Genomic DNA, 13434 nt, shown 5'->3' with positions numbered 1-13434 from the left:
TTGTGGGGATGTTTTAATTTTCTGAAGGAACTTTATGTATCAGAACATACTGAAATATTACAGGTGCTGTTGAAATGCGCTGGGTTGATACTTATTTTCCTTTTACGAATCCATCATTTGAATTGGAAATATACTTTCAGGTGAGTTATTTCTCATGACTTATATTTCAGATTTTTCATTTTGCCTGTCTGAGGTGGTGCAAGTGGTGAATATACTGTACAAGGTTATTCTTGTCGTGATGTTCTTCATAATTAACTTGAAATTGCTGTTTTCTATGGTGCAACATGTTGCCTGATAGCTTCTTTTTTCTACTTTTTATTTTTTATTTTTTTTATTTTTAAATGACTGGGATCCTGTTTCAACCTTGGTATATGGAGATTTTGGTTACAGAAAATGCCTTAGCAAACTGGATCAAGCATGTTGTGAAACCGCTTATCAATATAAATGGGATGTTGAATTGAAGTGAAAGGAAGATACAATGCTTTGTGACCATATGAATGTCCAAAACACCATCGAAATGAATGACATCATGGGATCTCTTTCGAGTTTCAAATGTTTCAAGTGAGGAACTTAGTCCTAATGAACAAAATGAACCTGCTTAATGTGGTTTTTGACTTTTGACTCTTGTCATGGGCCCACGCTTGCTTAATTCCACATACCTTTAAAATCTTTCTCTGAGAATTTTTCCCACGAAGTCCTTCAGTCTGTGAAACTTGCAATGAAATGCCGTGTGATTTTCTTTAGGTTGAAATGCATGTGGCTTATTATTCATGCTTGCAACACATGGGTCCTTTGGTCCACGAATGGACCTCACTGGGTAACTATGCCTCCCCCTATCCTCTAACTAGGGAATTCCCTTGTGTAGGGAATTCCCTTGTGCCCCTAGATGAATCAAGATAAATCAAAAGTAAATTAAAGATGAGGCCTCAATGGCCACAAATAAAGCCCTTATTTATGGTTTGGCATGTATGACTGACTAAAATGCCTTTATCGGAAGTATACAAGAACACTATAAATGCCCCTGAACTTCCCACATAAATAATTAAACTCTCAAAATCCAAATTAAACAGGCATTTTGTTGATATTCTTGGCCAATCACCATAATTGATATTTCTCAAGAGGTTCAAGTAGCATATCAGTTTTAATCAATTTTATAGGTCACTTCAGACTTCTCAGTTTGGCTCTTATGTTATATTATTTGGCTATCCATCAGGCCTTCGGCCAAGTGAGACTCAAGGTGTGGAATGGAGAGCTCTAGGATTCGACCATCCCTGGTGCAAACTAAGTTGACCTACCAAAAGAAATTGTGGCATTTGCGGTATTCATTGGGCATAGATGGGGGTTCTCTTTCTTGCCATCCCTCTCTGACCTTTTGTGGATATCCTAGGTGGATTTTAGTTCTTGATAGTTGACTTGTAAGTGGCAATGTTTGATGACGTTTTTATGCGGCTTTGAGCCTTTGATACAAACACTCGTACCCAAGAAGATTTGGTGTAACAAAAAGGTTGACTTACCTTATTGCTTTCTTATATGCAGCATGATTTCTTCCCAAAAGTTATGCAGCCTGTATTAGCGCTCTTGGTTTGTCTCTTTCTCGACCCAGACACTAATAGTCTCTCATTAGTATCCCTAAATGAGGAAAAGAGTCCAGGATGGATTGGTTAGCGCTTGACAGTTTGCAAGCCTAATTCCTAGGCTCGATTCCTACCATGGGTCGAGGGGCGAATTAGGCCCTCCCCAACCCCCCCCCTCCCAAAAAAAAAAAACAGAAAAAAGGAAAAGAAAATAAAACTTTAATTATCAAAAAACAAGTATCCCTAATGTGAAGACCCCAAGATTTTCTCTCTTGACGATCTCCTTGTTGGAACTCCTAAGGAACATCAAAAGCAAGGTTTATGATATATTTTACTCTAAAATCACTCATTTAGGGCCAACTTCCATAATTATCCCTCACAAAATATTCTTATTTAAAAGACAAAAACAATTTCACATAAATTTATAAATCTTTTGTCCCTTTGCTTTTAATCTTGTTTTCCTCCACTATAATCTTGTCCCAAACGATTATGATAGTTTGTGGACAGAAAATTATGTTGCATAAATAACTATACTTAGGTAGTTATATACTTATATATGAGTTTTCTTAATATTTTTATTGTGAACTTCCTCTGAATTTTGTATTCATGGGAAAGATAGTATATTCACAACTTGCCATGAATCTTTTGTGTGTTCTCATATTCTTTATTTTGTTGAGCTCTCAATTGAAAGAGTCATTTCTCTAGGAGACTTGTGATCCGCAAAGTTCTTCACTCCTGGGTGATGATCACAAAACTTATAGAAATGGTTGGGTTTGGTTCTTTTATGCTTTATCTATAGCTAGAAATTGGAATGTGGACATGATTGGGGCAAAGCTAGATTGTGAGCATTTCAAGACTTCTTACTAACAAAGATATAGTATCTTTGAGAAATTGGCATAGTTTTCATTTTGAGACACTGTTAACGTTCCTGTCACTCTATTTCAGGAGAAGTGGATGGAAGTGTTGGGTTGTGGAGTAACTGAGCAGGAAATACTAAGAAGAAATGGTAGACTGGATAATATAGCATGGGCATTTGGGCTTGGTCTTGAACGACTAGCAATGGTCCTGTTCGAAATACCGGACATTCGCCTCTTCTGGTTAACTGACAAGCGGTTTACATCTCAAGTAAGACCCAGATCCATTTGCTTCGTTGAAACTTACTTTGTTAGTTTTCTTTTTCTGTTCCTTTTTTATCTTTTTATATTTTTTTCTTTCTTCTTTCCTGTTTATATCTTTGCAGTTCTCACTTGAAATATTAAATTTAATGCTTCCTTTATGGGTGTGATTTACTGTATCTCTTTTGAACTTGATCCCGTACAGTTAATTTTTGAAGAAAGTAGTTTCTAGTGGACATTGATCAAGACATCGACTAAAGGAATGTTAAATCTACTGGCATTATTTTGTATTTTATGCTAACATATTATAGGTCCAATGATCTTCTGATACTTTCAAATATTATATCATTCCATATTAATATGCATCAGGGAATGGATTTTTTTTTTTTTTCCTTTGGTTTTACTGGTGCTAACCCATGTTTAGGCATTTTGAAATTGCATACCTTGATGGATAATGTTTCAAATAAAAGTTCATCATTTTCTTTTTCCTATCTCTGCGATGTACTGGGATGCAAATCATAGAATCTACACTTCATGAATAGCAGGTTTTACAAAATTTGTTTGTTCAATTAAGATACACTCAATAGCCTCTGCAAGTAAAGATGAAAATTGTGAAGAAGTCACAGTAGGAGAAGAAAAATATAAAGCACAGACTTAGAGAGACTTCTTTGAGGCATGGGACAAGTGATGCTGGTAGGGAAACTATGCGGGGTGCCCACAATTTGAAATTTAGGACTTAATTATATATATCATTGACGCAATGGGTTGTGGGACTGGGATTGAAGGCGTAAGCTGGTGACATTTGTGGAAGCCATCACTTATGGGGCCCTTGAATGGTAATGCTTTGTTTGGGAGCAGGACAAGTTGAGGATGGTAATGGATCAGCTGACGCATTCGAATGCACTATGTATAATAAGCGTAGAAAGAGGCCAGGACCCCTTTTCAAATAAAATGCAAGACATCGCTTATTAGAGCGCAAAAGGTTTGAGATCTCTTTTTCTTAAACAATGCTTATTTGGAAAGGGGTCAGGACTCCTTTCCAAATAGAACTCAATTAACTGTTTTTGCATGACCACACTAATGCAAAAGGGGGTGAAAGGGGGCTCCCAACTGGTGGACCATTGACTACCAACACAAATCATGCATTTCATGAAAAATGGATCTGAACTGTCCTAAATGCGGTTTAAAAGGTTGAGTTTATGTCTGACATGAGATAGTGGGGCATGTGGCCAGCATTCCTGGAAAATTGGTTATTCTTCAATAATATGGGATTGAGCATGCTGATATGCTCATCTTTTGGCTGCCAGGTGTGGGGCCTTAAACATAAAAGGTCAAGCATCTCTTGGGCTGGAATGGGCGTCAAATGTGCTTACTATTTTGTTTTGTAGTATGAAATTAAACATGTTTGATTGGTCTTGTTTTTCCATGTCAGTTTGCTACTTGAAGTGAAATGTCTAATGGTCAATAAAAGGTACAAATTAGAGTATACTTTGGTGCTCATTTGTTACAATCCGAGGCAATGACTGCAATATATTGGCTGCAATGCCTTGATGTCGGACCTTGAAAATTCCTATGAAATGATGGATGATGATGCTGCTTAACTGCTGAGATGATAATGATGATTTTTGTGATCTTAATACGTGCATTCTTTCTTGGGTTGCAGAGGAACTGGTTGACTATCTTGTCATGGTGTCTGGGGGCCTCCCCCAAGGATTACAAACCCAAAAATTTAGAAGACCCAAAATACAATCACAAACTAGAAATTACAGCAAGGAATAGGTCATTACATCTCAAAATTACATAACCAAATACACCTCAAATGACTACAAACAATACTCTAAATTGGTCCACTAGTTCTACTCAATACTCCACTTAGAGATTGGCCAAAACTCAACATAACATAATTATTACCCATGAAATCATCCCAGAAAACAAAGGACTTCAAATGTACAAATTACATAACCATGGAGCACATAAATGGGCCAATCTCAAATTACATAGCATCACCAAATCATGCATTTATATTATGAGAAGTGAAATTGTGAATTAATTTTTGCCAATTAAGGTCTTAGATACATCCCATATGATAACCCAATCCAATAACACGAATACATGGTCAAATTTTAATCTAATGATGGTCTAATAAGAGTGAGGACCTTTAACTACCCCTAAACTGTCCCAAGCTTGGGTAAAGGAGGTGGGTTGCGTTAAGTAGGCAGCCCGCTTAAAACTTTGTCACATCATATCATGAACCTTGAACTTATGTTATATGCTCATGCTAGGGTGTTTAACTTAAGTGACACACTGCACCACTCGAGTGTGGTTGGTCAGGGCCCCAGTGCTTTGAACCCCCCGTGCGCACGTGTGCGCACGTGGGTAACCTCGAGTGCTTGTGCGGTATGTGTGGGTAAGGTGTGGTGTGGTGCGAACCAACAAAATTAGGGTGGGGTGTACTTACCTCAAAATTTGGGGTCAGATATGTCTGGACATCTCACCCTCTTAGATACCGGTGTGGCATGACGTGCCGTGCTGCAGAAAGCTCCTCGATCGCTCTCAGACTCGGTTTTATTCCACTCCCTTACGCCTTCCTCCGCCTCGGTCTACTATTGATTCACCCGCTCACTATTGCTAGACGTGTCCTAGATGCTCCTCGGCTCGACTCGGCTTGGTTTGGCTTGATTCGGATAAGCTTAGATTTGGTTTTTATAGGTTTGGGTTTAGCTCAAGGGTGGGTTCTAGTAGGGGCCAATAGGCTCAAAGTGGGTTCAAGTGGGCTCAAGGTGGGTTCAAGTGGGCTCGAAGTGGGTTGGCACTCCAAGAGATGTGTGTTGAGTTAGCTAGGATTGTAAATGGGTTAAACTAGTGATAGAGACGGGTTAACCACAATCCAAAGAAATTCCGGCAGCACCTCCCTTAGGGGGTACAATAGAAAAAGGTACTAGGTGAGTAGCCAAAGTACCCCAGAGGGCTTCCACACGGGGTCGGTGTAGGTCAAGTCTACTTTGGCACCGTGCAGGAAGGTCCTCCTTACGAGGGCTTATCTAGACTAAAGGGGGTTAGGTGTGGAGTAGGGTAAACTATAGACTAGGGAGTAGGGTGTAATGGGGACTGAGTAGGGTGTAGTATGGAATAGGATAGGGTGTGGGATTGGGTATGAGGTGTGGTGTGGGTTTGAAGTTTTGCAAAATGTTTCTCTGTTCTCACTTCAAGGTAGTAGAGTTTTAATATGTTCAAAGCAAAAGAGATCTTCACTCCCTTTCTCTAAGCCTTTCTTTAATGTTTGAAGCCTTTTTTAACCCTTTTTAAAGTTACATATGGTGGGGTTCATATAAGCCTCCCCCTTTGAAGTAGGGTGGTTGCTCAAAACCCATGGGAAATGAGTGAAAATAAAAATTATAAAAACAAAGTGGAAATTTGGAAAAAATGATTAATGACAAAAAAGTCCTGAACGAAACTCATAATTGCAAAATAGATCCCCCAAAAAAGGCTCTTCCGATCCACCGGCACCGGAACAAATGATCTAACACTGCGAAAATGTAGATCATGTCGAGGCGATTGTTTTAATATATGGTTTGCAGAGAACTATGAAGATTTGACAATGTTCTTGACATTTTTGGATTTCATGGTTTTATGCAAACTTTAATTTTCTTCTTTGATTGATTGCTCCGAGAATGCCGTATTTATTGCATTTCTTTTGTTGGTAGATCGAACTTGATGTCGACACGATCGTTTTGCACCAAAAATCATGCGAAATGACCTCCGATCGACCAAATTGGAATATATCAAGTAATCGGAAAACCACTTTTCTGTTTTTTCGAAATTCATGCCCACTTTTAAACCTAGAAGAGCACCTTCTCGGACCCTAATCTTGACGTTTCTTACATGAAACCGAAGCTAGTCGGATCATGATTTCAATGCACCAATTTTGAGGTTGATCTGACTATCGGATGTCGAGTTACGGTCATTGGAGCGCAAACTGTTTTTTGGATAAGCTCGAACTTTTGCAGACTTCTCTCTTGAGTAACTTTTGATCTGATTGTTGATCACATCCATGGCTTATAATAAAAGATCATGCTTATCGAGGGGCACGACGTTATCCAAATTTCATCTTGATCTGACTTACGGATCGTGAGATACAAGGTCGACAAGTTTGCCACTTTTGGGAAGACGTGTAGCAGAATTTTTCCATATATGGTATTTGGGAAATCCTGGATATATAAGAATCGCCCATTTTTGGAAAGTGGGATCTAGGAAGGTCTGTTTGGACTAGTGAGTAAAAAATCAGCGAGTCGCAACAGACTCGCCCGAGTTGGCACGAAAATCGGTCCCCCCGTGTCGATTCCACTGAAGCACGCTGGATCACCCGGTTCTAGAGAAGAACTGGCGATTCTGTATGGTAAATCATCGCATTGCGTCATGAATCGCCCGGTTCTTTGCCGTATGACATCATCGCTTGATTCTAAACGACGTGGGCATTCTAGTAATTTTTGGGTTTACACGTGGCCGCCTCACGGGTGCAACATGTGGCACCTAAAAATCCTTCGACATATCTACACGTGGTAACTCATGTCACATGTCTGTCCCCTCGCTTTTTTACATGCGCAATACGATATCTATTACACAAGAATTTATAGAGAACAAAGCGAGGCTCATCTTTCAATGTAGGATAATTCCCACAAAAAATCATTAAAGCAAGACGATTGAATATATATTATTATAGAAGCTAATAAAATCACATTAGGCGACGTGGCCATGTTGGTTGACAATTCCGATTTTTCGATGGACGTCTAGAGTTCGAACCTTAGCGCATGTCCTCGTTTATTTTTGTTGTCAAAAAAGAAAACAAAGGAAGAAAATACTATTGTAAAAAAATAGAAAAAATAAAAAATGAAAGGCTTTTCAAGATAAAGATAAAAAAGATAATACAACATTTTTTTATTTTTCTTGTAAAAAAAATACAAAGTAATATAACAAGTATTTCTTGCAAAACAATAAAACAAAAGGCATAAAAAAATAATATGTACTTTGGCAGCATCATTTTTTTATTTTTCTTGTAAAAAAAAATAAAAAGTAATACAACAAGCAAAAAAAAATGTAGTACAACATCTTCTTCTTTTGTCAAAAAAAAAAAAAAGATAATCAACAAGTATCATATTTTTCTTGTAAAAAAAAGTAAAAGATAACAATATAAGTATTTCTTGTCAAAAAAATAAAAGGTATTTCTTAATACAACCTAGGAATAAATGGTCTAATTATATTTTTTATCTTTATAACATGATGGTCTTTAACATAAATTTAGTAATATTAAATTAAAGATAGGATTCATACAATGAGGCCATTTGAAATCTCTCTCTTTCTACTAACATTCTCTTCCACTAATTTATTCTAAAAACCTAAAAAATTAAAGAAAATTGGTACGCATTCTAATAATTTCTACATTGATAACCAAATTTTTTATTTTATTTATTAATTTTTGTATTATAAATCATGTAGTGTACTATTTTTCTTACAGTTGTCAATAATATATTTTAAATTAGATGATATTATAAAATATTTTGGATTTGTTATTATTTATATAATAAAATAATTATAAAATATTGTTGGTATATAATATTATAGTTAGTTAGGTTCATTAGGTTGTAATAATTTTTTGTAGTCCATATATGATTATATACTTAATCCATGATAATTCTATGATTTTTTTATGCCTTTTGTTTTATTTTTTTTCAAGAAATGCTTGTTATATTACTTTGTATTTTTTTTACAAGAAAAATAAAAAAAAATTGTATTGTCTTTTTTATCTTTATCTTGAAAAGCCTTTTATTTTTTATTTTTTCTATTTTTTTACAACAGTATTTTCTGCGTTTGTTTATTTTTTTGACAACAAAAATATAAACGAGGACGCGCGCTAAGGGGTTCGAACTCTAGACGTCCACCAAAAAATCGGAGATATCAATCAACACCGCCACATCGCCTAATGTGATTTTATTAGCTTCTATAATAATATATATTCAATCGTCTTGCTTTAATGATTTTTTGTGGGAATTATCCCACATCGAAGGATGAGCGTCGCTTTGTTCTCTATAAATTCTTGTGTAATAGATGTTGTATTGCGAGTGTAGAAAAGCAATGGGGCAGACATGTAAGGTGAGTTACCACATGTGGAGGATTTTTAGGTGCCACGTGTTGCTCCCGTGAGGCGGCCACGTGTAAACCCAAAAATTACTAGAATGCCTAGGTGTTTTCGGTGAGACTCGCGATTCACTATTGGGAATTGCCCGGTTCTCTGGACATAGGTGATTCCCGATTTTTTCGTGGAACCGGCTCGGTTGCAGACAATTCCCAAGTCAAACCGAGCAAGTCCGGCTCGACTCGGTGAGTTTTCAAACCCTGAGATAAACACATCACAAGCCCATGGCATATTGTATGACAACGAGTGAGAGACAGAGAGAGAGATGCATAATGCACAATTAAAGTGTATGGAGCAGGAAAAGTCAATATGGTGTGAGAGGAGATTTTGGCATAGTAACACCTTGTAAAATGGAGCTTGTAAGATCAAGAGAAGACTAAAACCTTGGTTGTTATATGGGTAAATGGTGCAGAAAATTCATTTATAATATTCTCAATCAAAACTCATCGAAATAATATCAAAAGAACTATGCTCATGCTAGTATGTATGGGACTCAAAATGCATGAACGGAACAAGTATTAATTCATGAAAGAGGCGCTTAAAGTCAATGTTCAAAATGCAGATTCGGGTGCATAGGTGTTTTTGGTGCCTGGCCACCTAGGCATCGGCTTGGAGATAGGGTGCCCTCACCAAAATTGAACCCCCTTCTCCCCACCCCAAACAATAAAAACAAAGGAGTTCTTAGGGCATGGTTTTAAGTCATTGGGAGTTTTTAGGGCAATTTAGAGCCCCAAACTCCTCATGAAATAGACAATCACATAACAGATTTACGGATACAAGTCTCAAAGAGATTGTAACTTGTCAGACATTAAAATGCTTGAAATCCCAAATATCATTGTAGGAAACTAGAAGTATAGACTAGAAATGATACACAAAGTCAACAAGGCAAAATCAAGAAACAAGTACATTACGTCATCAACCAAACATGTAAATATATCGCAAATGAAAAATAAAGATAAAAAAGAAAACACATGATCCGCGACATAATATATTGGAACAAAATAAAATCAAAAGCCTCTTTCAAATATGATAATACTTTAAAAATATCAAAATCAAATCGATGTCAGTGCAAACTTCGTCTATTGAGTCACCAAAAGTCCTCAAAATCAACTACTACAAGCTCTAAATCCACTCATAAACTCTTGCCTTTGTTTTGGGAAAAAATCGCAAAAATAAAAACTTTATCAATCTTTCGATAAATCACAAAAGAGTAGTTTTTTGGAGTGTTTTTCTCACCCTAAAAGCCACGGTTTTTGTTTTGGGGGTTTAGAATACCCCCAAACTCTTTTCTCCCTTTTTCAAGGGGGGGGGGGGATGACAATCGCTTAGGCGGGTGCCTAGAGACGGGCCGCATAATTCCACCGCCTAGGCATTTTTTGAAAATTTTCGCCTCGGCTGTTGGGCGGCCGAATTTTGAACACTGCTTAAAGTGAGGATCACCTTTTTGTAATAGGCAATGAACAACGTGGACGAACGCCTTCAATCAGCACTAAAATCTCCCTTGAAGTTCAATACAAGGTATCCATTGTATGCACCATAGCCAACGTAGAGAGCAGAGGGGGGGGGGGGTGGGGGCACTATCTCTCTTTATCTTTCTCTCTCTCATACACTTTCTCTAAAGCTCTACGAAGGCCACAAGTTGGGGGTTTGGAATGACAAAAAGATGTCTTGGGCTTTGGGTTTTAAGAGCTTATATAATGAGGGAGTTAGGGTTTCGAGTTTGCGTATGTCTTAGATTAAATTGGGACTAAACATCATGAGCATCAATGGCTTGGAGGGATGCTTGATCCTAGCCTTTTAACCATATCATTAGCTATAATAGATGTGTGGTTGAGAATCACAACTTTTATCCCCATATGTGCAAGAATAATTCTAAATTTTCCATTTTCTTGATGTTAGAAATCAATAAAATTCTCATCACATAAAAACTCATACTTCTTATATAATTGTGAGAGGCAAAATTAAGAGAGGGGCATGCCTTCCTTTTCTTCTCACAATAGAAATCAATTTTGAATCTGAATGGAAGGAGCTTTCTCTCACTATACCTTATCACCTTCACACACTTGGCATGTTATAAGACACTTGGTGTTATATGGCACACTTGGTGTTATATTCTCACACATTTATCAATAAGAGATAAACAACTTCGAAGCAACTTTTAGTTCTAAGTGCTAATAGGTTAGTACTCCTTAAATAAAGGAAAATATCAAAGGAATATCAAGGGCAACACAGGTGAGAGATGACACACATGTGAACCAAAGGAACAAATTGATAAATACCAAACAACCCCCATATGGAGGCACACCACCCTATTGTGGCTGATGTCAGCCACCTGGCCGATGTGGTTCTGACATCAGCTGCAATGTGGACATGAGCCGTGTGGCCCATTGGCCATTTGGGCCCCATGGCTTGTTGTCCTTGCGTGGAATTAATGAATCCTTTTCATATAAATTCCACTTTTTCATATAAAGAGTATTTTGACCCAGAAAAGGTCTAGAAATATTTTAAAACCTCCAAAAATCATTTTTAGTAATTCTTAGCTGTTCTCGCTAGTTCTTAGGCAATGAAAATTTCTTTATAGGGAAATTAGGGCCCTTATGGAAACATTCTTGACTGATTGGGCACTCTACTCGGCTATATCGGGAACCGTAAGTCACTTTCTCGAGATTACTCCAACAAAACCCATGATCAACATTCCCTGGCGGGGGGCTCATGCTTGGCTTATCAAAGAAAGCCCAATAGATATAGGTCTCATTACAGGTGGACTCCCAAGGACTTGCACTCTTGGGATGTGGGGGAAAAAAACCTAGCCCAACTCTCTCTGGGCATAGGTTATTTGTAACAAATATAGGATACCGGATCACAAGTGGGTGCTCGACGAGATCTTCCGTAGCAAGGCCTCAGGAGCCTGGAAATCCTTCACCTCCTTGCTAACGCTCTTCAATCAATTTATCCGCTTCCATCCTAAATAAGGCACTAGAGTGCGATTTTGGTCAGACTTTTGGATTGGTCACTCTCCTCTTTGTGACCTCTTCCCCTCCCACTTTCATCTATCCTCCAACAAAGATTCAACCGTAGCAGCAGAAATTGTCCTTTCAAGGGCCGTAGAATTTGGAATCCCTCTTTCAAGAGAAACCTCACCGATAAGGAATCTACACTATTCATCTCTTTGGTGGCTGCCTTACACCCAATTTTCTTATCTCCTTCTGGGAGAGATACATTGGTATGGACTCTCTTTCCATCTAGTAAGTTCACAATAGCCTCTTTCTATCAAAAACTTATTCAACCCCACACCTACCCAATTAATCCTCCCTGTGCCATTTCCAAAGTGTGGTCCACTATTGCTCCGCCAAACGTCCAAACTTTTAATTGGATAGCCGGTTGTCATAGGGCTCTCACAGTTGACCAGCTTCAAAAAAAAGGCATTTCGCTTCCTAATAGATGTGCCATGTGCATGAATGAGGAGGAGTCAAACCCTCACCTATTCCTACACTGCTGTAAGGCCTTCGAGCTGTGGAGTCTTTTACTTCAATTGTTCCATTTTCAATGGGTCGTCCCTCCCTCTTTTAAGGTACTCATTTCCTCCTATTCAGGCTGCCATTGGTCTAAGGCCGGCAGGACTTTGTGGACGTTTGCTATCGCCGCTACCATATGGGTCATTTGGATTGAAAGAAACGAGAGGATCTTTAAAGGGCACAAAAACGAAGTACCTGTGCTTTTTCATAAGGTTACTTCCTTAGTGACGTTTTGGGCCTCTACTCACAGGGATTTCATAGGGATCCCCACTAATACCTTCCTCAGCCAGTGGGAGAATATCATCCATCTCCAACCTCACAAAAACCAAAGGCCCCACAATTGGCAACCCCCTCCTGAAAATGCCATTAAGCTGAACTTCGATGGCTGTTCCTTGGGCAACCCTGGCCCTTCAGGCGTTGGAGGGGTCTTTCGAGATCACAACCGGAATGTCCTACTTGCCTACTCGGAATATATGGGATTGGGGGACTCCAGTTCGCTGAAGCTTTCGCACTTCTTACAGGCCTCAAATGTTTTAACCCTTCTTGGGGGCATTTGTTGGTGGTCGAAGGAGATGCCCAAACCATCATCTCTTGGGCAGCACGCACTACTTCCCTGGCTTGGTGCCTTTCCAAGATTTTTGATGAAATTTACCATATATGCAGGGATATGAATGCCTTATGGATGCATACTTGGCGGACGTCGAATGAGCTCACCGATCTTCTTGCTAAAGACGGAGCACGGGCATGTGTAGAAGACCCCGACCGGTTTATCTCCTTTTTTGCTCTGGACCATAGAGGGTTTCCAAAACAGTAGTTAGCCTATCTCTCTTACTTGTACTCGGGCATGCTTATAAGCCCCATTTTTTGCTACACAAATTTTTTTGTAATGTGGCATGTGACTTGGCCAATTTTTTGTATAGGGTCTCTAGACCTAATTTTTTGACCAAGGTACCTGTCTCGTGGGTACTCTCGGTCCTCTCTCTCCTCTTACTGTTGTACTCCTTATAGCAATACAATGTTAACATTCAAAAAAAAAATTC

General features: G+C 38.5%; 1 protein-coding gene across 30 annotated transcripts in view; it reads left to right on the top strand.

Annotated features, from left to right (window-relative positions):
• LOC18437210 (phenylalanyl-tRNA synthetase class IIc family protein) overlaps positions 1–13434 on the top strand; it is a 39290-nt gene that overhangs the window by 13411 nt on the left and 12445 nt on the right. For 17 of the 30 annotated variants that reach the window (XR_016058293.1, XR_016058296.1, XR_016058294.1 and 14 more), the window contains 2 exons: positions 64–140; positions 2520–2699. Coding sequence is in view for 13 of the 30 variants with exons in the window: in XM_088870495.1 (XP_088726621.1) it covers positions 64–140; positions 2520–2699 (257 nt within the window). In the remaining 17 variants the exon portion in view is untranslated. Of the gene's footprint in view, positions 1–43; positions 141–2519; positions 2700–13434 lie in introns of all 30 variants that reach the window. The other 13 variants (XR_016058302.1, XR_016058298.1, XR_016058303.1 and 10 more) reach the window with 2 other exon arrangements.

Source organism: Amborella trichopoda, chromosome 6 (genome assembly GCF_054954075.1).
Source record: "Amborella trichopoda isolate Santa Cruz 75 chromosome 6, AtrichopodaSantaCruz75HAP2 v2.0, whole genome shotgun sequence".
NCBI classification, from domain to species: Eukaryota; Viridiplantae; Streptophyta; class Magnoliopsida; order Amborellales; family Amborellaceae; genus Amborella; species Amborella trichopoda.
This window is presented reverse-complemented; position numbering and strand designations above follow the sequence as displayed.